Source organism: Candoia aspera, chromosome 3, assembly GCF_035149785.1.
Source record: "Candoia aspera isolate rCanAsp1 chromosome 3, rCanAsp1.hap2, whole genome shotgun sequence".
In the NCBI taxonomy this organism is placed as follows: Eukaryota; Metazoa; Chordata; class Lepidosauria; order Squamata; family Boidae; genus Candoia; species Candoia aspera.
In genome coordinates this window covers 59,559,200-59,585,783 of record NC_086155.1, presented here as the reverse complement: position 1 = coordinate 59,585,783, position 26,584 = coordinate 59,559,200, and the positions used below count along the sequence as shown (strand labels likewise).

The following is a 26,584-nucleotide window of genomic DNA, read 5'->3' as shown; positions in this document are numbered from 1 at the left end:
TTGAAATAACTGCATATTGTTTTTAAAACAATTTGGGTTGGACAACCTGAAAATCTATCATTTTTTAATCGGTATCCTAGAAAATAGCATTTCATGCATCTCCTCATAAAGACTTTTAATTTTTCAACGTAAGCACAGTAATTCAGAGGGCCCATTCTAACATCAGAAATAAACCCAATCCTTTGGGATTCTTTTCTTGGTCATTACTCTTCCCATGCAGTCTTCTCATCTTACATAAATAATGACATATGAATTACATTTATTGCTCCTTGTGGTATATACCCAGCTGGGACGGTACTCTGTCTTTCCCTTTATTTTACTTACTAATTTGTTGTAAAAACACATAATTTTTAATTTTATAATTGAAGGTGATTCTGATCTAAACATTTCTCCTGCAATAGGTTTAAAACCAAATGATGCAATATTAATCCATTACAAGAAATATTTTCTAAAAAGCTTGTCATAAATGATTATATGTGATGGTGATTCATCTTTAAGCTTATTCTCTGAAAGTGACATTTGTTAACAAGAATGATTTGGGGTTAAATGGTAATACAGTAACTCATCCATCTGACCTATGTAGTTTTCATGATACCATGGTATTCTAGAGACAAAAGATTACTTCCAACTTTAGTGTCTGTTATCAGAATATTCTGTACACATTTAGCAGATTGACAGTAAAAGCCCAAAAATACATTTTCAGAAAAAAAATATTTATAAAACCAGTATTTGATTGCTTGTAGCCAAATATTTCAGCAAAGTGTTTGTAAAGAGAGCCTATAATACTTTATACAGATGAGATGAAGAAAACATCCAGTCCTAATATTGCTGATGTAGATGTATCAAATGTTTGCTTTTTGAAAGAGCGAGCTTAAATTCCAGAAGATTAATCCAATGGTTATGGTATCCCTCGTTGTTCCTCATGAGATTGATGATAGAAGGTGAAAGTGATCGCACCATCCCAGGCAGTCTTGAGGACAGTGTCCTTGAGGCCACGTTTTTCAGCACAGTGATGCCACTGAGATAAATCAGAAGTGCAATCAGATCCCTCTGGAGGAGGCCTGACTTGATGGCCATTCACACAGCGACGACATTTAATCCTGTAATTAAAAGGGCATTTGTATTCACAACAGTTAGAAGCCTCGACTTCATGCTATTGTATCTGAACTACAGGGCTTGTTCTAGGATTATCTGTTTGATTTATATGGCTGCCCATCTCATAGCAATGACTCTGGGTGATGTGCATGTAGAATAATCCTCTATTTCAGGAGCCAACGTTGGAAAAAAGAATCTATCTATGACACCAACAAAAACAATATTCACAATTAGTTCACCAATTACAAACCTTTACATTCAAAGTATGTCAAACACCATTTTAAGGTGGTTCAGAATACATTAAAATTCTCTATCCTTTAAATTTGTACAGCTGATTGGTACACCAGTATTGTCCCAACCCATTTCCCCTTGACATTCATGTGAATTTAATATTTCTCAGGTCTAGTCCATCTGAGATGTACATTACAAAACTTAAGGTAACAAATTTTAAATATTGGGTTCCACAAATGTGGGCCTCTATGTAAATGCTAATTGCAACCCTGATTTTCAGGCTGGCTGTCAAAAACCTGCCCTAGCACTAATGTTCAGACTCAGCATCTGCATATAGCTTACCTTATTCTGCTTTTTGTTTTTGTTTTTTGAGAACAATACCAACACTTCCATCTTATGTTCCCAAATCTCTCCCTACACAGTTAAGCTGTCTAAGCCCTTCTGAGACCTACTTGTCATGGGTATCACTTGTGGTAGTCTCATTGAGTGTGAATAGCTCTTTCAGTTCCCCCAGAGAGAAATGTCTTTCCACATCCTGTTCTTCATCTACTACACAGCTGCTAAGTGCCTTCTTGTGCGTCTGCCGCTGGAAGATCTTTTCTTCAATTGTCCCTGTCTACAAAATAAAAACAGATCTGGCGATAAGTTTTTGTGAGACCCGTTTGAGTCTTAAAATCACTACATGTTCTTTAGTCAGAACTGATTTTAACAGTCTAGTTAGCTTCAGCAGAAGCTGTCAGTCAAAGTTGTCATCAGCAATTCTCATCTTTCTTCTTTCCAAGGACTAATACAACAAAGCCTCAGTCAACTCATAAGGGACGGAAAGTTCTGCAATTACTTGATTTAACTCTTGTCTTTGTCTGCCTAGAGGTCAGACCTTTAGCACTTGAAGAAAAATAGCTTCTAAGTACAGTCTTCTTGTTACCCAGAAGGAGGCTGCTAAAATAATTTCAGGCCAAGATGGAATTATTCTGTTAGATGCATAATTCAATACAGTAACCTACAAGTTTGGACTACACATGCAAAGAGTTCAGAAAGTTGCAATCCCAACCCCAGTTTGGGGAAGGCTGATGCAACTGTATCTAAATAAGGTCTTGGCACAAGGCAAGATACATCTATTACTATAAACACATTTCAGAGATAAGAACAGACTCCTAGATGAAAAGCAGATATGAGGACATGTTTTTAGTAGACTAAAGGATAAGTTGTCACTCTCCTTTCTCAAGTTACTAGTCCTAAGCACTAACAATTTCCTTCTGAATGAGTAAAGGGTTCTATTTGGCAAGGATTCAAGAACACTTATACAGCTCACCTATGATATCTTTTTTTGGACATGTCCATGTCATGACCTAAGTAACTCTAACACAATAATAGGACACCTGCTACAAACTTGTTTCTTCCCTGCAAAAGACTCAAGGCTTCATTTTGTATACTCTTAAGATTTGAATGTCAGCAGTGAGTTACATAGGTCAATCTTACTGAAAGTAATCGATAGATATAGCATGTCTTCTTTTGGCCATCTCTCCACACTCGGGCCATAGCTTGTTCATCATTGGCTGGATTCCAATCGGGATCAAACATCACAAGTCTGTTTGCTCCAATCAGATTTAAGCCACAGCCCCCTGCTTTGCTACTCAGCATAAAAATGAATTCAGGACTCTATGAAACCAGAAAAAGTAAATTAAGTATCAAGCATAGGTGATAGTTAAATACATTATTTCTACAAAAGCAAACTTCGAAGTTAATTGCTCTATTTTATTTTTATTTATTTATTTTCTGTCCCTCCTTTATTATTTTTATAAATAACTCAAGGCAGCAAACATACCAAATACTCCTTCCTCCTCCTATTTTCCCCATAACAACAATCCTGTGAGGTGAGTTGGGCTGAGAGAGTGTGACTGGCCCAAAGTCACCCAGCTGGCTTTCGTGCCTAAGGCAGGACTAGAGCTCTCAGTCGCCTGGTTTCTAGCCCGTTGCCTTAACCACGAGACCAAACTCGCTCTATTTTGATCTTGGAGCAAGGTAAGTGAATACAGAAGTTCCACAGTTAAGGCAACAGGCTGGATGAAATGCCACTTCTAAAACGGGTGCAAACATGGAGGCCCAGGGACCATATATGCCTCTACCTTACATGCATTTTCTGGCCCTCATAGCTCATCCCCAAATAAGCAAGCTTGAACATTTGGGGCTATTTTGTGTCTTTGTGAATTTGAGGGTATTAAGGGGCAAAATGAATGCTTCAAACCTTGCAAATGTATGTATGTATGTATTTATGCAATGTGTATGGTCACCTGACTCATAAATTGTGACTCTGGGCAGCTAATATAGAATTAAAAGCACAAAACACAGTAGACAATTGCCCAAAGTAAATGTGGGATATAAATCTAGTAAATAAGTAAATAAATGCCACAAAAGCACAATGCAATACTACCAAAGCCAAACCACAATCATGTCCACGTTCCCCAAAGCATTACAAGATGGCTAATCCAATGACCTAGCCCAACACTCAACAGGTATTTAAAGCCTTACGGAAAGCCAACGGAATCTGCACCACCCATATTTCAGTGCAAAAGGTAGAGAATCATGACAGAGAAGGCATGTCTCCTGGGCATTGTTTCACAGAATGGATCTGAAACACACCCACTCTGTTGGATCTTGTGGGATGGACAGAAACAAATGGAGATAGACAGTCCCACAAATAACCCAGCTCTGTGCCACAAAAGGCTTTATAGGTAGTAACCAGAAACTTGAACTGCACCTGGGAGCCTACTGGGAGCCAGCGCAGCTCACAAAATAGTGTTGTTACATGCGTGTAATTGCTGTGCCCATAACTACGTTTGCTGCTGTAATAGCCCAAACAAGAGATTACCAAACATAAGTGAGCAGGGCCTCCCAATCCAAGAACAGGTGCATGCATTGACACAAAAGATAAATCTGTGCAATTAACTATGGGTGCTACTTGCTCTTTAAGCAGGAGCCAAGAGTCCAAGAAGATTCACATCATGTACACTAGGTAGTGCAACTCCATCCAGAACTAAAGGTGGAAAGTCCCCAGACCTGAGAGACCTTAAAACCCACAGTCACTTCAGTCTTGCTTGGGTTAAGCCAAAGCCTGTTCTTTCCCATCTAGCCTCCAGGTCCTGAGAATGAACCTTGATGGCATAATTTGGTTCATCTGCAGTAGAGGTGTATAACTGAGTACCCTCAACATACTGATAATACTTAACTCCATGCCAACAGATGACTTCCATTGCAATTCCACCAAAGGTCATCTTGAAGTGTGATCAATGCCCTCTCAGTACTAAATCCCTATCTGAAACCCAACTGAAGAGAGTCCAGATAATCTGTTTCCTCCAGAGGTATTTGGTGTTCAAACCAACCACTTTCTCAACAAGCTTCCATAAAAATGTTGCCCCTGGGAAGGTTGGAAAGTGGATGAAAATTGTCCAGATTGATTGGATCCAGCAATGGTTTCTTGATGAGGGGGTCAGACCACGATGTCTTGTAAGAGCTGGCAAAACTACACCCTCCTTCAAGAATACACTCACCACTGCCTGGTTCCTATCACATATTGTCTCCTGGGAGCCTTGACCAATCAGGAGGAACATGGGTCTAATACAGGTGAGGCTGCACTGTCCACCTCCTCAGGATCAATAGGCTCAAACTTTTCCCAGATAAACATGCTAGATCATGCCTCAGTCACTTCCAAAGGACCTATGCAGCCAGAGTCCAGCTCAGACCAGATCCAAGTGATTTCATCCAACAGATATCTTGAATGTACCTGTGGCCCTGCAGATGTTCCTCCAGCCCCTCCCTATACAGAAGGGACCAGGTCACCTTAAACAGGGCTGTTAGCCAGCTATGTATGGATGTAATAAAAGTGGGACAATAATTATGTTTTGCCTCTCTTATGAGGTAATCTTTATGAAAGGCTCTTACCCATGCTTGATCAGATTTATTTATTTATTTATTTTTCACATTTTACTACCGCCCATCTCCCCCAAAAGAGGGACTCTGGGCGGTTCACTCTTTGTTTTCTGCCAGCAGAGTTCTAGGCATCTCTAGGCATGTCTTCTGTTGCTTCCTCTGAAAATCAGGGGACTCTCCAGGATCCACAAGCAGAGAAAGTCCATACAAGCTTAATCTGATCCAAAGCCATTGCCACCACCTCATTCTAAGCAGTAATTAAGGCCTCGGCCAAACCATGCATCAGAGCCTCAGGAACCCCAGGTTCCCTCTGAAACCCAACAAGCACCTGGGCAGACTGATCAAATAGGTCCTTCCTTGTGGTGGGGAGTGGCTGCAGAGAACTCCAAGGCTAACATAGAGTTAACTGACCACAACAAGGAACTGATAATAACAGCCCCCAACTTCAGATCATATGGCTAGTGCCCCAAGATAAAAATGAGGTCTATTGTGTAACTACCACTGTGAGTCAGGCCCTCAATGATCTGCATCAGGTCTATGGTTGCCATGAAGCCCTGAGCCATCTCTGACCTCACATCCAAGAAAGGCAGATTACAGTCTCTCAGAAATATCTGTCTGGGGAACAAGCCTGCCAATATAGCATTAAGCAGGTTGCTTAGTAAAGCCACTACACAGCAGGGAGGCCAGTACAATAACAACATTCCCATCTGATTCCTAGAGTCCAACCTTACCAACAGAATCTCTGTTATTACAGTTATGACTGTAATAACTGAAGCAAGGCCTTTTATGCAGGGGTTATGAATTATTTTTGCAAAGCACATTGAAACAAACCTCCTGTTACCATAATACTGTTTTGTAGCCACATCCCCTTGTCAAACTGAAGAACAGCACTTTCAGCTAAAACTCATATAAGGACAGAGGCTTTTTAACTAATAATTTTCAGGATAGAACATGAGATTAAACTTCACTTACAGAAAGATTGTTGAAACGCTCCACTATCTTTGCTCTCTTCTTAATGGACATGGTACCATCCAAACGGACATACAAATACCTGATACAAAAACAGGACATGAAGCTTAATACAAATATCATCTTTAAATAATAATGACTTTATCCCCTATATACGGAAAAAGACTCTGCAGAACTCCCCCTCATTTCACTTGCCCATATATAACCCATGTATAAATAAGCCTGTCATTATACCTCCTACTTCTGCAGAGTTTCTCAAAAAGGTCAAGTGTCTGTGTGTAATTGGATACCAGGACTACTTTATCATTACTGGTGCTCCTAGTAACTGCCAGAATGTAGTCCAAAACCAGCATCTTTCCTGGAAGGAAACAAAATGAGAGTACACATATTTTCCATAGGGCTGAGAAATCAGTTCCCCATGCAAACCAGTACAGACTGATGTTGCAGTGATATTTACCTGAGAGCTGAGGTTCTAGAGACTTAATACTGTAGCCAGATGGAAACAACTGCAGAGCCCCCACAAACCCTTCTTCCTCTTCTACACACTTTTCGTAGATCAAGGCAGGGTCTATAGAAGAATTCAAGAATCACTGCATAGAACTGGCTGCTACCAAACACCCCATTTAATGAGGAAGAATACTGTAATTAGCCTTAGAACAATGGAAAACCTCCATGCAATACTATGCCTTCTCTCAATAGATACAGTCAATGCTACAACTCACAGTGGGTCGGTTAACATACAATACTAAACAAAAACCATACAAAAGTGGTTTACCTCCCTTTGAGCAGAGGCTGAACCACTATTTTTTTTATTTGTCTAGATTCAGTGCTGTGACGAGTTCCACATGGCCAACAGTACAAGGGTGACCAGTTATATATCTATGATAGCCTTCCTGACCTCTAATGCTTTTATATCTGCTATAACTCCAAACTATCCAGACCTCATTTCAAAGGCAAGAACCATATCTGACTCAGATTTTTAATGCACAAGATTATGCAACATATGAAGGCTGGTGAAGTAATGACGACATCAGACACAGATTACCCATAATGCACATTAATTTCCAAATAGAAATTTAGGCTTCATGCAATGGCAACTAAAATGTCATATAGGTTACTAAAGCTGCAGAGCAGCATGTAAAAATATCGCTAATATTTTAAATTCATTAACTCCATTTTCATTGGCTTCTACTCTATGTATTTAATTTTGGACCCAACATAATTATTTCAAGAATAAACAGGTTTCAGTAGTAGAGAATGTATATAGCTCAGGGTTGAAGTGCTGGGTTCTTAGTGTTCTGTGGGCTTAGTTGTTTTCTTGCAGATGCTTCATCACCAGACTTGGTATCATCATCAGTGCAAGAAAGTGGGGTTTGTTGGCTGTTTATGTATAGTAGCTTGCCCTGCCAGTCTTGGTGGGAATTTGCCTTCTTCCTTCACGCTTATTTGATTAGGCCAGCCTTTCTCAACCTTTTGACCCTGGAGGAACCCTTGAAATATTTTTCAGGACTTGGGGAACCCCTGCACATTCAGGCTCAAATATAGGCCAGAAGTTACAAAATTATTATATTTGTTTCATGAGTAGGCCTATATATACGCATTAACAGTGTTCTTAAACTAAAAATAAAGAATGAAACTTACCTTTTTAATGTGAAGTTGCCTGAATTTGAAATATTTTTTTAAAATAAATCATGATCTCCCAGGGAACCCCTAGTGACCTCTTGAGGAACCCTAGGGTTCCATGGAACCCTGGTTGAGAAACCCTTGATTAGGATACTGTTTATTCCCTGATTGTTTATCTGAAACTGTTTCATGCTTCTGTGGGTACTAGGGAAGATACGCCCTGGGCTGTTTGTTACCTTCCTTGATTTTCGGTTGTATCTTTTAAGTGGTACGTAAATGAGGTTTATCTCTACGTGTCTGCTGATGCCTGATTTGTCTGAATGCCAAACTGCCAGAAATTCCCTAACGTTTTTGGATTTGATTTACTCTAAAACGTTAACAGTTTCCCAGTTGAAATTGTGATTGAATTTGTCTATGTGTTGAGAGATTAAAGAATTTTCATCATATCTTCTGACAGTCAGATGATGTTCACGGATGCATTCTGCCTGTCTGCCTTACATAGTGGCTGTTACAGTCTGCACACTGTACATTGTAGATGACTCCTGTTTATTCTTCTTTGGTTACTGGGTCTTTAGGTTTGCTTAAGATGTTTTGAAGGGATTTTGTTGGTCTGCAGGAAAACAAACAACCTCAGAAAATACCAAGAATCCAATGAACTGGTTTCAAGAATATAATTTCTTTATATGGAAATTCAAGTACCCAAATTCACATACATAAGAAGAAAATCAGAGGCCCAGAATTATGATCCTTGAAAATTTTAGACACAAGAAATATAGTTTGGTGTTATAACAGATAATTTAAGTATGCGAACACTGTTTAGTCAGTATTATACTACTGTATACAAAGGTCAAGAAATTTCCTCAGAAAAAGTATATGAGTACTTGCACAAACAGAATTTACCAAAGATTATGGACAATCAGAGACAAATTTTGAATGAACCTATTACAATAAGGGAGTGTGAAGCTATCAAAAAGACTAAAATAGAAAGGTCCAGATGGGTTGCTGGCCTCTTACTATAAATGTTTTGAAGATGAGCTTTTACATCCTTTACAATAAATGATGAATAGTATTCTACAGAATGGAAAGATTTCTGATAGTTGGAAAGAGACTAATATAACATTAATACCTAAAGAGGGACAAGATTTGACTTTAACAAGAAACTATTGACCAATATCTTTATTGAACAATGATTACAAACTGTTTTCCATGATTTTGGCTGAAAGGCTGAAAATAATTTTACAGCATTTTATTCATGAAGATCAATGTGGATTTTTACCTAAAAGACAACTACAAGATAATTATTAGAAATGTTCTAAATATTCTGGAATACTTGGATCAACATATTGGAAAACAAGCTGCATTGATATTCTTAGATCCAGAGAAGGCCTTTTGACAATTTGAATTGGATTTTTTTGTTTCGAGTTCTGGGACATATGAATCTTGGAGATAATTCTATTAAATGGGTAAGATCAATTTATACTTCACAGAAAGCACAAATAATTGTTAATGGAGACTTAACAAAACCTTGTGAGATTCAAAAAGGGACAAGACAAGTATGTCCACTGTCTCCACTTTTGTTCATTTTGGTTCTTGAGGTATTGAAGAGACACAAGACAAGATGACAGAATTATGTGAATTAAGATTGAAAAAGGAACATATAAATTAAGGGCATTTGCAGATTATTTGGTGTTAATTTTAGAAGATCACTAGAGGGAATAAAAACATTAATGGGAAAATAAAGGACTTTGATATGTCAGAAGGTTTTAAGATGAATAATCAGAAGACAAAGATGTTAACAAAAATATGAAGTTAGAAGATCAAATAGACCTGATGGAGAAAAATGGTTTTACATAAGATCGAGAAAAAAGTAAGTACTTGGGTATTACCATAACAAATATGAATTGCATGTTATTTCAAAATAATTGTTAAGACATGGAATGAAACTAAGAAGGACATGTTAAGATGGGAGAAATTAAAATTGTCACTGTTGGGGAGAATCTCTGTGATACAAATGAATGTTTTGTCAAGAATGACATTTTTGTTTCAGACAATACTTGTTTTAACAACTGATGTACCATTTAAACAATGGCAAAAAGATATCTAAATTTATATGGCAAGGGAAAAAAGTTAAATATAAAGGTAAACACTTTATATTTAACCATGAGTTAAATATAAAGTGTTACAAGATGCAAAGGAAAGAGGAGGCCTGGGTTTACCGGATTTGAAATTGTACTTCACTGCTTGTTGTTTGGTCTGGATGAAAGAATGGATGTTGCTGAGAACCAAGAAACGTTTACAGTTAGGTCACAACCTGCGGTTTGGATGCCATGGATATTTATAGTATGATAAAGTTAAAATCAATGACTTTAAAAATCATTTTATTAGACATGTTATATTGAGAATATGGGACAGATATAAACCCAGGTTATGCCCAAAAACACCTTTATGGACCTCAGCTCAAGAAGCATATCATAAAAGGGAAACAGCAGACGAAGACAAATGGTTGATGTACTGGGATTTATTGGAAAACCATCAAGGGGAATTTAAAATCAAATCAAGAGAGCAACTAATGGCAGAAGGATATAGTTATCAATGGTTTTCCCATTTACAGTTATCAGAAAGAGTCAAATGGACAAAAAGACTTATGGTACAGAGCAAAGTGAGACAGAATTTGAAGTACAATTGTGTACTGCTGACAAATATATAATTACTAAAATGTATACACTTTTGTTGAAATTTGAAACAGAGAAAGAACAGGTTAAAAATGTATGATAGAGTGGGCTAAGAATTTTGGTTATAATATACAGATGGGTCAATGGGAAAATATGTGGTTAAAAGGGTTGAAATTTACATTATGTTATGATCTCAAAGAGAATTTTTATAAAATGATATATTGTTGGTATATGACACCAGAGAAATTATCTAGAATGTACAAAGGCACTTCAAATGTATGTTGAAAATGTGAGCAACACGAAGGGGCATTTTATCATGCTTGGTGGACTTGTAAAAAAGCTAAAAAAATTGGATTCAAATACATACTTTGATACAGAGGATTTTAAAGATCAATATTCAATTGAAGCCAGAACTTTTCCTTTTAGGACAGATGGATAACAGTTAGAAAAAAACCACGGAAGATCATTTCAATATATGATTACGGCAGTGAGATTACTATATGCACAGAGATGGAAAGATTCGACACTACCCACTATGGAGGAATGGTTGGTGAAGTTGACAGATCTTGCTGAAATGGATAAATTGATTTCTTTTATTAGAGAAAAGGCATTATCTACATTTACTGATGACTGGAAATGACTTATGGACTTTTAGTGTAAAAATGAAAAAAATGAACTTGTGATTTATCGTTTTGATTATTAGATAGGATAGATTATAGAAAGAAGAAGAATATGATGTAACTTTAGAGAGACAGGTTAAAATATATTTGTACTTATATAACTGCTGTGAAGAATATCGGAAGCCACTTCTTTATATCTTTTTTCTTTCTTTTATATTTTTCTTCAACTTTTTTTTTCCTTTTCTTTTCTTTTCTTGCACTTTTTGCTTTTTCTTTTCTTTCTTTCTTTTTCTTTCTTTTCCCTACTTTATATTAGTTTGTGTTAGTTTTTATCTTCTTGTTCAAAAGTTTCAATAAAAATTATATTGAAAAAAAAAGAAATATAGTTTGGAACAATTGTTGTGCACAACCACTGCTCTGAAGAATGTGCCTAAGCACTAAAGATACTGTATTACATTCTTGCTCATTATCCAGGCACAAACTATTCAGCTTCATATTCCAAAGCCTTCAAGGACAGATATTTTTCTTGTTACTAATTTCCTACATATTCCAGGAATATGGGACATGAGATGGGAATGGGACATGGCATGAATAAATATACACTTAATTGTCAGAATTACTCACGATTACAGAGCTTCTTCAGAGATGTGATTGAAGAGAGAGAAGAAACGCTCATTTTCCCCTCTTTCAGATCTTCTGCAGGCTTTGCTTGCATCAGAAAGTATTTGTATAGCTCCACTTGAAGGGGGGTCAGCCTGAAGTAGAGGAGAAAAAAAAAGAAAGCTACTGATGTTATGACCACTGAACACTAGATCATTCTAGAAGCCAGTTGTATCATATCATGTCATATCCATGATAGAACAGTTTAGACTCAAGTTATTTTTTGAGCCTTACTTTACCAAATACTTGTATTTCAGAACTCAAGAAATGCAGCAGGAGCTACACTGGTTGCCAGTTGGCTTCTGGATGCAATTCAAGGTGCTGGTTATTACCTATAAAGCCCTATATGGCAAAGGGCCTTGCTACCTGAAAGGCTGGCTATTTCTGCAGTGTCTGCCCATCCTGTTTGCTCTGATTGACTTGCTTTGAATCCCGTCAATTAAACAATGCCATCTAGCAGGACCCAGAAAGCAGATTTCAATACTGAAACATTCTAAATATAATAATCATAGTCGCTTCCATTATGCTAATTCTGTAGAAATTATTGAAAGATTAACCGGACCTTATCAACAGCAAAAGTGACTATTTTGCCAAGATAGCATTACATGTAGCATATAACACCAACCATAAAGTTTCTAATTACTCTACTATGGATGGGCTGTAAATTCAGCTTAAATTCAAAAGCCGCAGTGCAATGACAAATCCATTTCCTTTTTCCATTAAGCCAGAAGCTTGTTCCTTATTACATATCTTGCTCTTTAATTTTATACCTGCAGCACACCACCTGCTCAATTTTCACTGGCAAGTATTTGGAGAGGATATCTGAGGTTCTCCTTATCAGACATCTAGAAAGAAAAAACAAAGATAAGCTTAATATTGTTAACACTATGGCCTAATCTCCTGGCTAGATTTCACCAATATTCTTTCCTAATGCTAATAGGAAGACCTTTCATATTAGAAATCCAGAATACTTAGCAATACTTTCAGGGTTCCTTTTCTGGGTAGAAACATGAAATTTGCACAGAAGAATAAATGCTTTTCTAGGCTGAATCCTGCTAACTGGCCACCATCAAATTTACACAAATCTACTCTCTTGCTGAACTGACCAAATATTCAAAAGAGAGAGTAAAGAAAGCAACACAACAAAAGAGGCAGTGCCATGATCTGATTACAGAAAAAACAGTAGGACTATCAGTTCTGGCTTTCAAAAATAGCACCACTAGGTGGCAGAAGAGAGATACAGACAGCTCTAATTCTGTGCTGTCATCTAGTGGTTGCCTGTATTTTTGCAGCCCAGAACTAGTACCTGTAGTTTTGAGGTGAAACATACATAGAAATTATATAACTGTGGTTTAAAGAGGAACAGTTGAATGAGCTGAACACAATCTAGGGCAACAATCATCTCATGTATCTATAGAATGAGCGGGAGAACTGTAAGAAGGAAAAAAGTAAGTATTCTTATAGACACAAAAAGATGCTCAACTTCACCTGCTGACAATATTGATCAGCTCTTTCAGTCTCTCCTCTCCTTTCTGCCTTCCCGCTTCACTTGCATCTGCATCCCTGCCTTTCAGGATGGGAATTTCAAAGTGCTTTTTAAACTCCTGGGCTGTCCCTGTACAAAACCAGAAAGTGACATTTTGGAATTAAGCCTCCGCTGCCCTGAAAACACCCTTATACCCACCAGATCCCTTATTATATGAAAATCTTTTTTGGAACTGATTACTCTTCCGTTGAAAAGAAGTTAAGAACCGACAGAACCGTCATCACTTAATGCTTCTGACATCAAAGCCATTGTTGACACCATCTTCATCATTACTGAGCTCTAATATAACTTACAGAGTATATTACAGAGTATAATATAACTTACTGAGTGTGTTATGCAGGACAGGGAATCAACAGTAAGCAGTCTCAACCTAGGCCAGATTATTAACTCATAAATCCTCAAATAAGGCTCCTTGCCTCCACCTCCCCTCCATTATCAATTTAGATAGAAACCCTGTGTAGGTAGTGCAGGTAGAGCTTTGCTTTGATCTCTCTGTGCTTTTTTAACTGAAAAAGGACTATGATAACCAAAGCAGAATCAGCCATCCTTATGCAGGATCAAGCACAGTAAGATTATACACTGCATTCCCCTACACACACACACACACACACAACCATGCTCCATGCAGGACTAAGCAGGAAGTGATGACTTCCCCAAGCTTTACAGCTATCTGCCATTCAATCCAATATACAAGTAAATCCCCACCCCCAATATATATGTAGGCTTGCTGTCTGTCATTTTTTCTCTATTGCCAGCCAAAACTGTAGGGAATTTAAACTGGGATTGCCAAGTTAGGGTCCTTACTTTAGATAATCATAGTGTTAAGAGGTCCCTACCTAGAATGCCTGAGTTGACAAAGTGTACTAGACTGAAATATTCAAGGAGATCATTTTGAATGGGAGTCCCAGAGATTAGCACCCGGCATGGCGTATTCAAGCCGTTGAGAGCCTGGTATGTTTGGTTATCTGAGTTCTTCAGCCGGTGCCCCTGGGAAAAAATATATATATATTGAAGAGGAAAAGATCATCATGCATGGACAGAAAAAAATAATCTTATAAGTATTTTTTAAAAGGCCAGTTAATGCAAGGAAATTATTCCAGCTCAATGATGCAAAAAGATAGGAAATATTTTAGGTGCACAAATGCTCATAGGTCAAGGCAACAAATGTTGACGCTGAAAGAATGGAGAAAATGTATAGTAAAAAATGTTGATGTTAAAATACTTATGTGATATTAGGGGATGGAATTAAATCACTACAGATCTCTAGAACAGCATTTCTCAACCTCAGCAACTGGCTGGGGAATTCTGGGAGTTAATGTCCACACATCTTAAAGTTGCTGAGGTTGAGGAATACTGCTCTAGAGCACCAGTATTATTTTCTAAAATACTGAAACATATAAAAATACAAGAATGGAAAATGATGTGTATTTATTATAACCTAATTATAGCAGATTCATTTTTTTATTTCTAAAGCTATATAACTTCAGCATGATTCATAATATATGTGATGAAATATACCTTTATTCATTGATTACACTGCTGCTAGAGTTAATTAGCTAAATCTATTGCAGTTCTGATTTAAAAGATACTAGAACAGGCTTCTAGTTCAATGTACAGATACATACCCCTCTATCACCAATATTAAAATAAGTTAAATCCACTTGGTGCCACCAGGGCTCAGCTCATATATATGAGAAAACATACACACTTGTATTCTTCTGATCTCCTGTGAATATGCAAAACATATGCATGTTTTTCATGCAAAGGATTCCAGGTTCAAATCCATGGAATAATTTTCCCTGATCCCATCCATTTTAGCAAACAGAATGGGCCATTTAGATCAGATTCTATTAGTTTAAATGAGTCCATTAGTCCTGAATATATTTAATAGCCATATATCGTTTCTTTCAAAATTATGGGATTGGATTCATTCCATATTTAAGCAAGGAAGAGGTGAGCAACATGACAATTACTTCATTTCAGCTTTCATTTTTGATACCCAACACAAATATAGTTAAATTTACCTTGCCTAGAATTGAGAAATTATGTTCTGAAGTCTACATTAGAAGGAAGAAAAGAAATAACCTCATACAGTAGTATTGTCAACAGCACTGATCTTTTCTTCAAACAGGATTTAATTCTCAACACAATGGGCCACCTGCCTGGACTTGTCTGTTCTTTCTGTTCCTTCGGTAAAAAGGTTCCAGCCAAGCCTATTGTATTCACCTGGTTAGGCAGAGCCTACAGTTTTGTCTTTCTGCCATCCTCCTGCTAATGAAAAAAGGGGCAGAAGCACAAATGAAGCTGCATTGAACAAGGCCATGTTCTGGGAGACAAAGCCAGCAAAAGATATATGGAAGACTGTATTCATACCCTGTACCAGTATTATGAAGGTTGCCAATGGGCCCAATTTCATTATTCCTCTTACAGATATACTGGGAGAGAACACTGTAGGAGCCTTGGATGATCAGATCAGTCTTCCACTGGTGTAACTATTGTGCAAAGCTTTGATTTGAAGATTTGATAATCAGTTTGCATTTCGCTTAGAAATCCAAGCCCCTATGAATGGAAAATAGTGTCCATATACATTATATCTATCCCATTTTGTAATTCCCTCATAGGGGCTAGAGTTGATCACTAAATTATTTTTGGAGTGACAGCCTTTTCTGCCCTTGTGGTTCTATATTGTTTCTTGCATGCACGTCTACTTGGGGAGTTATCTGGCACAGCTTGCCAATTCTACCAGTCACCTTAGTTATTTAAGTTATATGCAGAATGTATCATAAGAAATAGTTGACTAGAAGAAACAGAAACTGGGATTAAAACTGCTGGAAGAAACACCAACAATCTCAAATGTGCTGATGATACCACTTTGACAGCTGGAAGGGAGGAAGACTTAAGGAATCTCATGTTAAAGATGGAAGAAGAGAGTAAAAAACCCTCAGTATTTAAAAAAACGTGACACCACACCCTAAGTTTATGTCAAGAGGCAGTGCGAACCCAATGCAAATAGGTGGAGAAAAGGTAGTAAAACTTTATCTTCCTAGGTTCAAAAATTCCCAGGGATAGTGACTGCAGCCAAGAAATAAAGGAACATCTGCTACTTGGGAGAAAGACTATGTCAAATCTAGGCAAAACATCCATGGTTTTACCAGTTGTAACACATAGCTAAGAAAGTTGGATTCTCAGAAAAATTGAAGAAAAGTATGCCTTTGAATTGTGATGCTGGAGAAAAAGTGTTGATAATAACTTGCAACTGCAAAATCCATTCCCTCACTGTTGATATTTAGATTTTTAAAACATGGCTATTCCAAAGAGCTGATTACCTCATCACATATGACCAACCCAACACTCCCTTTCTTGAGAGCTTCTGCATGGAGACGGAATGTTTCATAGGAAATTATCAGGATGGGGGATGGGATTCTAAGGCCTCGCTGGTTCATGAATCCAACTATCAGGAAAAAATAAAAATGGCAAAGGAATAAAGATAAATAATATATTTTAGAGGCAAAGAGATAATTCAACAAAGACAAAGGGAGATAACCGAAAGCATTTTAAGATTTTCAGATTTGCATCCAGGCATTAAAAATGACTTCAAATGAGTAATTTATCCGCCAAAGTTAACAGGTTTTTACACTCCCCATCCCTGCTCTCCTATAAATCTACCCTTTGCTATTCCCCCACTCTTGTATTGCTCTGGATCTGAAAAGCACTACATAGCATCTCAATCCATCACACCATCTCAATTATTCAAAGTAATTTAACAGGTCCATTGCTAAGTCAGGACAGAGCCCTGGCCAACAACCTATCCAAACATCCCTTACTACTGCATCTCTGCCTCTTCATTCTTTGGGTTAGAATCAGATTTGCCATTCTTAGAATAAACCCATGAATATCAATAGACGTAATTAAGTCTCATTAATTTCAATGGGTCTTCTCTAAGCAATTTGACCAGTGGTTCCAATTAATATACTTTTGCAACCTCTGCTCTTTCTTCCTCAATTCACAACCACAAAAGCTGCTAATCAAACCATTTAACTTAACCACAGCAAACATCCTTAGCACTGTCTGCTAAAAATGTTATCACTGTCTGGTTTAGTCTAAAACAATTCAGCAGTTCAGCTAAAGCACTCTCCTTGCTTTCCAACACTATAATTTTGAAAAGCTGCATATTGTGTAGCATTTATACCTAGCTTATTATCTATGTCCTCTTTAGAGCCTCCATCAATAGCCAGTGGATGAATTCTTCCTCCAAGCCATTTACCCACTTCATTGTACCAGTTTTTCACCAGGCTGGAAGGTGCAACCACGATTGCCTTGTCAATTTCAGGCTTACAGTCTGGACTTTGGCGCAAAAGTGTCCAAATCAAAGTGATACATTGCAAGGTCTTTCCTAGACCCATCTCATCTGCCATGATGCAGCCATGACTTCCGGGGATCCGACGGCTTGTAACACATTCCCACAGGAACTTCACTCCCTGCATGAAAGTGCTTGACGTCAATTAAAATAGATATGCAGAATATTAAAAATTATATTGAGCTATCTAACTGAATTGTAGAACCAAATATCTAACTATTTACAGCAGCAGTGAACAACTGCACACAGTGGAAATCACATACTTAGCCAGCAGAATATCATTAGTGGAATTAAAAACTACAGTATTCAAAAGATCTCAAACTTTCAAGAAGCACCTGTGTAAACAGGGGCTAATTATGCTTGTTACACATGGACCACAACATCAGTGAATTATTTTGCTTTATTCCAAGCAGAGATAAATCAAGATGACAAACTAAAGAAAAAAAAATCAAAGTGAAATTGCTATCTATGCTTCATCTGGCAATGATTTGCAGAGGAGCTGTAAAGACTAGTTGTACACTAGATTTAGCCATTGTTGTGGGTAAAGGACCCCTTTCCTCAAGAAAAGTAGGCTTTTATTATCATTGCAGTAAGGACTATTACCGCAATCCAGCTCCTAGCACTTCCCTGTAGCTGCCACCACTTATAGATCTAATTTAATTTACTGCTTTACTGCAGAAAAGGTGTGGGAAAACTCCAAGTTTGATTCTGGTTGACAGAGGTACTCCAAACACTTCAGTCATGCAGACAGTGAAAAATGTTGGCTTCCCTCCAAAGGCTTGAAGGCAGGAAGGCATAGGCAACTATGGTACAATCCCTACCCACCTCAGCAGTTTCAAGTTTGATAGATATCATAAAGATATAAATAATTGCACAACCTCAGGAATTATCTGTTTATTCATAGATAATACCATTTTTGAAAATATACCTTTGTTTTAAATAAAAGGATAACAAGACATAATAATACAAGCAGAATTCTGTTGATGTACTTCTAAAAAGAGGGAAATCTATCTATCTATCTATCTATCTATCTATCTATCTATCTATCTATCTACTGATTGATCTATCTATCTTTGTATAACAGTATACACTATATCAACCTTTCGACCCTGGAGGAACCCTTGAAATATTTTTCAGGCCTCGGGGAACCCTCCACATTCAGGCTCAAACATAGGCCAGGAGTTACAAAATTATTATATTCATTTTGTGTGTGGGCCTGTATATATGCATTAACAGTGTTCTTAAACTAAAAATAAAGAATGAAACTTAGCTCTTTAATGTGAAGTTGCCCAAATTTGAAATACTTTTTAAAATAAATTGTTATCTCCCAGGAAACCCCTAGTGACGTCTCAAACAGGAACCCTGTTTGAGAAACCCTGCATGATATCATAGTTAAATAAAGTTTTAAAAAAATAAAACAAATGAAAATATTTGATTTTTTTTTATAGATATCATCATGTTTCTCAGAATAAAGGCTTCTCCAGGACAAGCAGAATTGTTGGAACCAACTTATGTGGCATGAGGCCACATGTTCCTCAGATTCATGGTTTTACAGAGATTATAGTGTCTTTAATAGCAAACTATACCACTTATTGCTATACTTGGTTTCCCACTGTACTCACCTCTCTCTGATGAGGTCGTAAAACGCGGCTAAGACAAGGATCCACCACAACATGAACAGGCATTTTATCCCTTCAAGAAGCAAACAGAGCACAGATCAAAGGAAATATAAAACTTAAATGGATATTCTGGGAAATATCCTCAGGGGATGTGGGGATGACTGCTGCCAATGTACTAGACTTGTATAATAGTTTTATTCTGACATGCAGAATTCACTGGAAGCAATCCAGCTCAAAGCTAATACAAAACTTAAGCTTTGATCACATCTAGCAGCTGTCTTAAACTATTTCATTACTAGAGAACACACAATTCAGAAATTAAAGGCTGAACATATTGTGCATCACAGTTGATAAATAAATGATTACTAACAGAGTATTTGATCAAAGAACAACATCATCTGCACGTTTACAGCATATGTCCATGCATCTCTGAATCAATCATCTAATCTTGAATTTGTTTTACAAGAGAGGAGTAAGCCTAGCACTTAGTTGTAAATGACTATTTTCACTGAGCTTACATAGCAGTTCAGGGTTTAAATCTAAAATCAAATCCTGAATGAAAACCGAACTTGAAGTGTCTGAAAAGAACTATCTGTGGAAGAGGTTGTTTGAATGGTGCAACTTACTTGTCTACTCTCAATTGATCATGAGCAGTCAAAGGTGGTGGTTCATATAGTACCAGAGCCCCTTCTTCAAAAGGGTCATGGAGAGCACGCCTAATGCCTGCACGTTTGATGCCCAATGCTCTCAGTCCCAGGGAGCCTGAAACATCATTCAAAGAAAGCAGTTAATCTAACCATTTTATTTTCAATATATGGAATCAAAAATGAGATTTCAGCAACAACATGTTGACTTGATTTTCAAGGAAAATGAGTGCTACATGAGAAATATGTCACCATGTCTGCTTTTTGGAACAAGATCCTCCCTGAGATCTGGGTGGTTCCCCACTGATGGCATTCTGGAGGGCCTAAAACACCTTGTAGTTCTCCCAGGCCTTGAGCTAGGATGGTCGGAGCCCCTCGTTGGATGTGTTAGGCGTGTGTTTTACATATATTTTGGTACTGTGGGGCCAGATTTTCCAACTAGCCTATTAGGGTTCATTGTATTTTATCTTGTTCTTTTTATACGCAGAGTCAGCATGCAGTAAGATGACACCAAAATTGAATAACAAACAAACAACACTGTAAGAAGGACAGGATGCTGCATCATTTCTAACAAGCTATCAACAAGCAAAAAGCAGCAGCCTTAAAAAACTCAAAGTCTCATTTTTCCTCTCATAGATGTCCCACCTACAGCCACTTCAATTGAAAGAGGTGACTAGCATTAATTACCCATTTCTTTTAACCTACTGAAGTTTCTTTGACTAGCCTGAACAAATGTATTATCACTGCTGAAAATCCAAGGGGGAAAAAGTGTCCTTAGTTACAAGGCCAATGATTGAATCATTTGTGAATTTTAGGATAATATCTCAGATAGTTTTGTTTATATCAATGAAATAATAGGTGACTGATAATGCTAGGAATTCCTGTTGTTTTGCTATGGACTGTTATGTGAATTAATGATTTAAAACATGAAAAAGGAATAATGTAATGAACTGGAAAAGTCCTAAGACACATAAACAGCTTTGCAAAGAAACCTGGGATCCAATTCAAAGTGCGGAAATTAACCAGTGAAATTCAGTATACTTATATTTTGGAATCTGTTTCTAGAAGAGTAGTAAAACGAATTTAATATGAAAGCATAACAAAATACAGAGTATCAGGATGGACTTGGGAAAAATCTAAGTAGGACTTAATCTGTCTCAGAAAACAAATATGGGCATGAAAACTGATAATTTATCATTTGGTTATGTTTGAAGTTAAACTAGCTCATGTTTTATTTACCAATGACATCCACAGATAAATAAAATGGGAATTATTAAGTAAATAGTTAGATTGGAACATAAGTACCCAGTCTAAAGAGCCACTTTTCCGTATGATAAACTCTCAGATAATTTGGTAAGCAACTATCTTACCAAATCTGCCTTGATTTATTCCTACATGTGAGGTGTATTAGTAATCTACCACTACCTCTAATGCTTTATGATAGAGACAATAGCTTTCAGCTTTTGATTTTGTGTTATAAACACAACAAAATATACTTTTTGGCTCAGAGCAAGATTTATAAATGAATTACTATGTATTTAAGATCCCAGGGGAGTATGACAACCTAGTTCAAAGATCTAATCATATTCAGTAACTGCTACCTTAGTTATTTAAAACAAAATTACATTAAGAAAAGCTTTAAAGAGCACATCAGTTCAGTCTATGAATATTCAAGCATTTTGTCTATGTCTCCTTCCTTTAACAATATCTACATTATTCAAGTTGGTGCATTTCATAAAAAAAAATCTAATAGATATATGTATTATTAGTTTGGTATTCAGTAAGAACATGTAAGCTGCAGAACAACTAAAGTATACTGTATATGTATGCTTGAAAATAAGGCTCGCTGGATTAACAGAAACTTACCCTAGGTGAGTATTGTTCAGAAGGCAGTGAAATAGCAACTGTTCCTCAACAGTAATTTTTGTATACTATTTTTTAAAAAATCATATTTAAAATAAAGAGAAATAGTAAGATTTGATGCTTGAAAAAGAAAAATATTACCTGTATAATTTGGAATAGGGACCTTGAAAGGTTTTGATAAAATGCTGCGGATAAAGGCTTCCTAGGATTTAAAGTGATATTCATTAAAATACTATTTAGGCTAGTCAATAAGTAATCTTTAGAGAACATTGCACTGATATCACTAGATTTATGTATAAGTAAATACATTTAAGATTAAAGAGATATATGCTATAAATTATAGTGTGACGTTTGAACAGATCTTGCTATATGTGTTTATGCCTCATTCCAAGATTTAAAAACCCATGAGTCCAAATCTTTTTTCATAATATATAGAATATTCCAAGGTACGAAGCTTAAAGAGCAGCTTAGACCTCCCATCATACAGAGGGATAGATAATGTGAACTCACCTATGATGCGGCCTCTATCCTACCAGAGCCATTAATAAAAGAGATATGATCCAATAAGAGTAAGAGGATTTTGCCAAATCTTAGAAAGAAAGTATAAATAAGTCACTTACATGTTTGCTGCCATCAAGGCAGTGAGCTTGATTGGTTAGCTGAGCCAAAGGTTTTCGGAAAGGAGATAGATAACACTCCTGGATATCAGTCTTGCTGTTATGCTTCTGCCTCTTTGGAGTCTAGAGTAGATCAGACAAATTGCATGAGGATTTGGAGAACAGCCTGGCTGGCTGTAATGGAACATAAAGCTTGGACATCTACCCACGACTGTTGTTTTTAGCAATAAGTACAGTATGCCAATAAACAACCATAGTATCAAATGGTTATTATTGCTGCAAGGACTACTTATATGGAACTTCATAAGCACTGTAAAGAAAACCATAAAGATCTAGTTGTGAAACTTCTTTGTTCACAGATCAGCCCATATCAGAATATAAATCTGATTGCGTGAGTAGACCTGATGCATCACTCATCCATGGAGAGGATCTAATTTCACAAGGAGGACTATTAACATTAAGAGAATTCAGTAAAAAGAAGGATACTGCCTTAAGACAACTCACTAAAGGGTCGAACCTAGTCAATGACTCCCTGGAAACTTCACATAGGCCTCCTTGAACTCCCCGACAGAAGAAAAGCAGCATTTAAATGAATTAGTAAATAAAAGGTTCTTACTGCTTCAGGATACCAGTCCTCATCCTCTCCAGAGCCATCACCTCCAGGTTTTCTCTTGGCCAGCTGGCTGGGAGCTAAACTTCTCCTCTACAAACAGAAACAATTAAACCTGTTTATTTATTCTGTATAAAAATTAACCATATTTCAGAAACATATGAGTGCAATACATTTATGAAGTACTTGAGCTATACCACAATCTTACATCATCATCATCATCATCATCATCCAACAATACCAGTCGGAGCAACAGGCAGCAGGTGGCAGCCACAGCACAGAGGGCCTTTAAACAACTTCAAGTTGTGCATCAATTGCATGTTTCTGAATTGGGAAGCCTAGCTCACAGTCACGCATATCTTAGACACTTCTGGTTGGATTTCTACAATGCGGTCTACATGGGGCTGCCCTTGAATGCCATCCAGAAGCTGCAGCTGTCCAAAACACAGCAGCACGGATAGTAATGGGCAAACCTCACAATGCCCATGTATCGTTACTGCTTTGTGAGCTGTGCTGGCTCCCAGCAGGCTTCCAGGTGCAATTCAAGGTGGTGATTATCACCTATAAAGCCCTACATGGCAGAGGAACAGGTTACTTGTGGGACTGCCTCTCCCCAGTCATCTCTGCTGCCCAGGAGGTGGCACAGGGTGGGCATGCTCCAGCTTTCCCTCTTTGTAACAATGCCACCCAGTGGGACCTAGGAGGCATGCCTTCTCTTGTCCCTTTGGAACAAGCTCCCTCTCCAGGTTCAGATGACCACAGCCCTCTTGGCCTTCCACAGAGCCCTAACTGGCTCTTCTCCCATGTGCTGGACGGGGATGGTAGATGAGCCCGTTCTGTAATGTACTTACATGTTTTTATCTCCAGCCTCAATTATGTGCTCATTATGTTTTTGATTTTATTTCAGGGGCAGGGGGTGGATTTTGCATTATTATTATTATTATTATTTGCACGCTGCCCAGAATCACAAAGTGTGAGAGGGATGGCTTTAGAAAGTTCTAATAAATAGATAAGTAAATAAAACTATCATGGGAGCTCCTTTCCTTGGGAACCCGCTTACCATGGTCTCCCTGGTGAACTATTTCCCATCTGTGCACAGGTTTAGGGACAGGGAAAGAAGACGCGTAGCGCTGCCGGCATTGAGACTCGCAGGAATGCAACTTCCTGCGGGGAAGATGAGAAGGGAAACGACCCACTGTAGCCCCGGGACCGAGGGAAGTGCTTTAGAGAAATCACGAAGCTCTTCGAAACAGCTCTGGAAGGAGCAGGAATTGCTGGCAGCGGCTCTTTAAGCTATAATGGAGAGAAGAGGGGTCCGACCGCGGAGGTTAAAAGCGGAGCGCCCTATCTGCAGGGAAGCTTGGCGACGGTTCTCCGGCGCGGAGGAAAAGAGGAGGCGGACGGAGGACCACGAGCAGAATCACGCAGTCTCCTGGCAACCAAGCTCGAAAAGCGCCCCAACTCCCCGAACGGGCCGGCTTCTTCTTCCTCGTCGGATTTGCCGCGCAAAGGTGTCCAGGCGCTTGCCCCGCCCCACGGCTGAACCGAGGCACGACCGATCGCACGCCGATCAGACAGCTGGCATCGATCAGCTCTAGCTTCTTTCCAGGCGGAGAGGATCAGCTCTTTTGAATTGGTCGTGGAAGAGGAAAGAAGGGAGGAAGCAAACAAGCTTACCAGCGGCAACAGAGTCAGAGTGAAGGGCGTGGTTTCTGGACTATAGTTTAGATCCGTGTTTTTCAAACTTGGCAACTTTAAGATGTGTGGACTTCAACTCCCAGAATTCCCCAACACATCTTAAAGTTGCCAAGTTTGAAAAACATTGGTTTAGATTCTGCAGGATTGAAAGGCTGGAGAGCCGCCTCAGTTAGGAACTTATGGACTGGTGATCCTGGACATGTCACAACATCTCATAAGGTTGTTGTGAGACTAATGCAATAAAAATCATGATTGGCTGGATGGGAAGATCTGAATTTGTCTACAGTACTGCAGACTAGAGCTAGTTTGATATAGTAGTTAAGGCACTGAGCTAGAAACTGGGCGACTGTGAGTTCTAGTCCCACAGGCATGAAGTCAGCTGGGTGACTTTGGGCCAGTCACTCTCTCAGCACCAGGAAGCAGGCAATGGCAAACCACTTCCACACATACTGGACAGTAAATGCCCTTGAAACTCAAGAGTACATGAGTGGGAGACTCAAATGCAAAATGTGTTACAAATATCAAAAAACTGTAACAGAAAAAAGTGGGGTGGCAATTAGCAGTCTTTGTGTTACTTTTAGTAGTGAGATCACAGGACCCCAAAGGGAGGAAACCCCCAAGCTCAGTATCACAGTACATTGGAAATGCTTCACAAGTATCCTGAATTCAAATACATACATTGATTCAGAGGATTTTAAAGATTAATATATAAGTAAAAGAGTTTATTGCTTGGGATACTGATCAAGGAACAGTTGGGGAAAAGGAATGAAAATTTGTTTTTATACATGATAACTACAGTGAGATTATTGTATGCACAAATATAGAAAAATTCAGCACTATGGAGAAATGATTGGTGAAGATGATGGAACTTGCTGAGATGGCTAAATTGACTTCTTTGATTAGAGAAAAGAGTATCTACATTTACTGCTGACTGGAAACCCCTGATGGATTTTTTTGCATGAAACAGAAAAAAATGAACTTACGATTTATGGTTTTGATGGTTAGACAGGATAGATTATAGAAAGAAGAGAGTTATGTTGTAACCATAGAGTAAGAGGTAAATTCATAATTGTGCTTATAACTGCTGTAAAGAAAATTGGAAGCTACTTCTTTGTGTCTTTTTTCTTTCTTTTTCTATTTTACTTTTGCTTCTTTTTCTTTTCTTGCAGTCTTAGCTTTCTCTTTGATTTCTTTCTCCTCTTTTTCTCACTTTATATTAGTTTGTATTAGTTTTATCTTCTTTTTAAAAAATCTTTAATAAAATTATACAAAAAAAAAAAAAGGAAATGCTTCACAAATGAAATCCATGTCATAGAGTGTCTTCTCCCACATGTGCAATATCAGTGATCTCTCAAAAGGAACATTTGTACTTAAAAATGACCAAAGACTGTAAGGTATCAAAAAGCATAAAGCAATACAATATACAATAATGAAAGGATTAGTGGGGAATCAAGGTTCTGTTTATAGGGTTATTGTAGCAGTTTTATTATTAGCTTTTTGTGGTTGGCTTTCTTTTGATGCTGTTAGAATTGTGCATAACCAAATGTTAGCCATTTGGTGTTTGAAGGGGAAGGTAAAGGTAAAGGTTTCCCTTGACATTAAGTCCAGTCGTGTCTGACTCTAGGGGGCGGTGCTCATCTCCGTTTCAAAGCCGAAGAGCCGGCGTTTGTCCGTAGACACTTCCGTGGTCATGTGGCTGGCATGACTACCTGGAACACCATTACCTGCCCGCCGAAGTGGTACCTATTAATCTACTCACATTTGCATGTTTTCAAATGGCTAGGTTGGCAGGAGCTGGGACTAGCAATGGGAGCTCACCCCGTCACGCGGATT

General features: G+C 38.0%; 1 protein-coding gene across 1 annotated transcript; it reads right to left on the bottom strand.

Moving 5' to 3' along the window:
- Positions 1-63: 63 nt before the first annotated feature.
- On the bottom strand, positions 64-24,473 carry RAD54L (RAD54 like). Its single transcript, XM_063297870.1, has 18 exons — positions 24,114-24,473; positions 23,060-23,146; positions 22,447-22,566; positions 21,968-22,028; positions 19,946-20,081; positions 19,323-19,392; positions 17,533-17,821; positions 16,670-16,794; positions 14,180-14,330; positions 13,286-13,412; positions 12,568-12,642; positions 11,762-11,892; positions 6,680-6,790; positions 6,457-6,580; positions 6,226-6,304; positions 2,806-2,985; positions 1,779-1,942; positions 64-1,100 (listed from the first exon to the last, which is right to left on the bottom strand). Exons 1-18 carry the CDS (start codon positions 24,114-24,116, stop codon positions 899-901), a joined length of 2,235 nt encoding a protein of 744 aa, XP_063153940.1. The 5' UTR covers positions 24,117-24,473; the 3' UTR covers positions 64-898.
- Between the last annotated feature and the right edge of the window lie 2,111 nt (positions 24,474-26,584).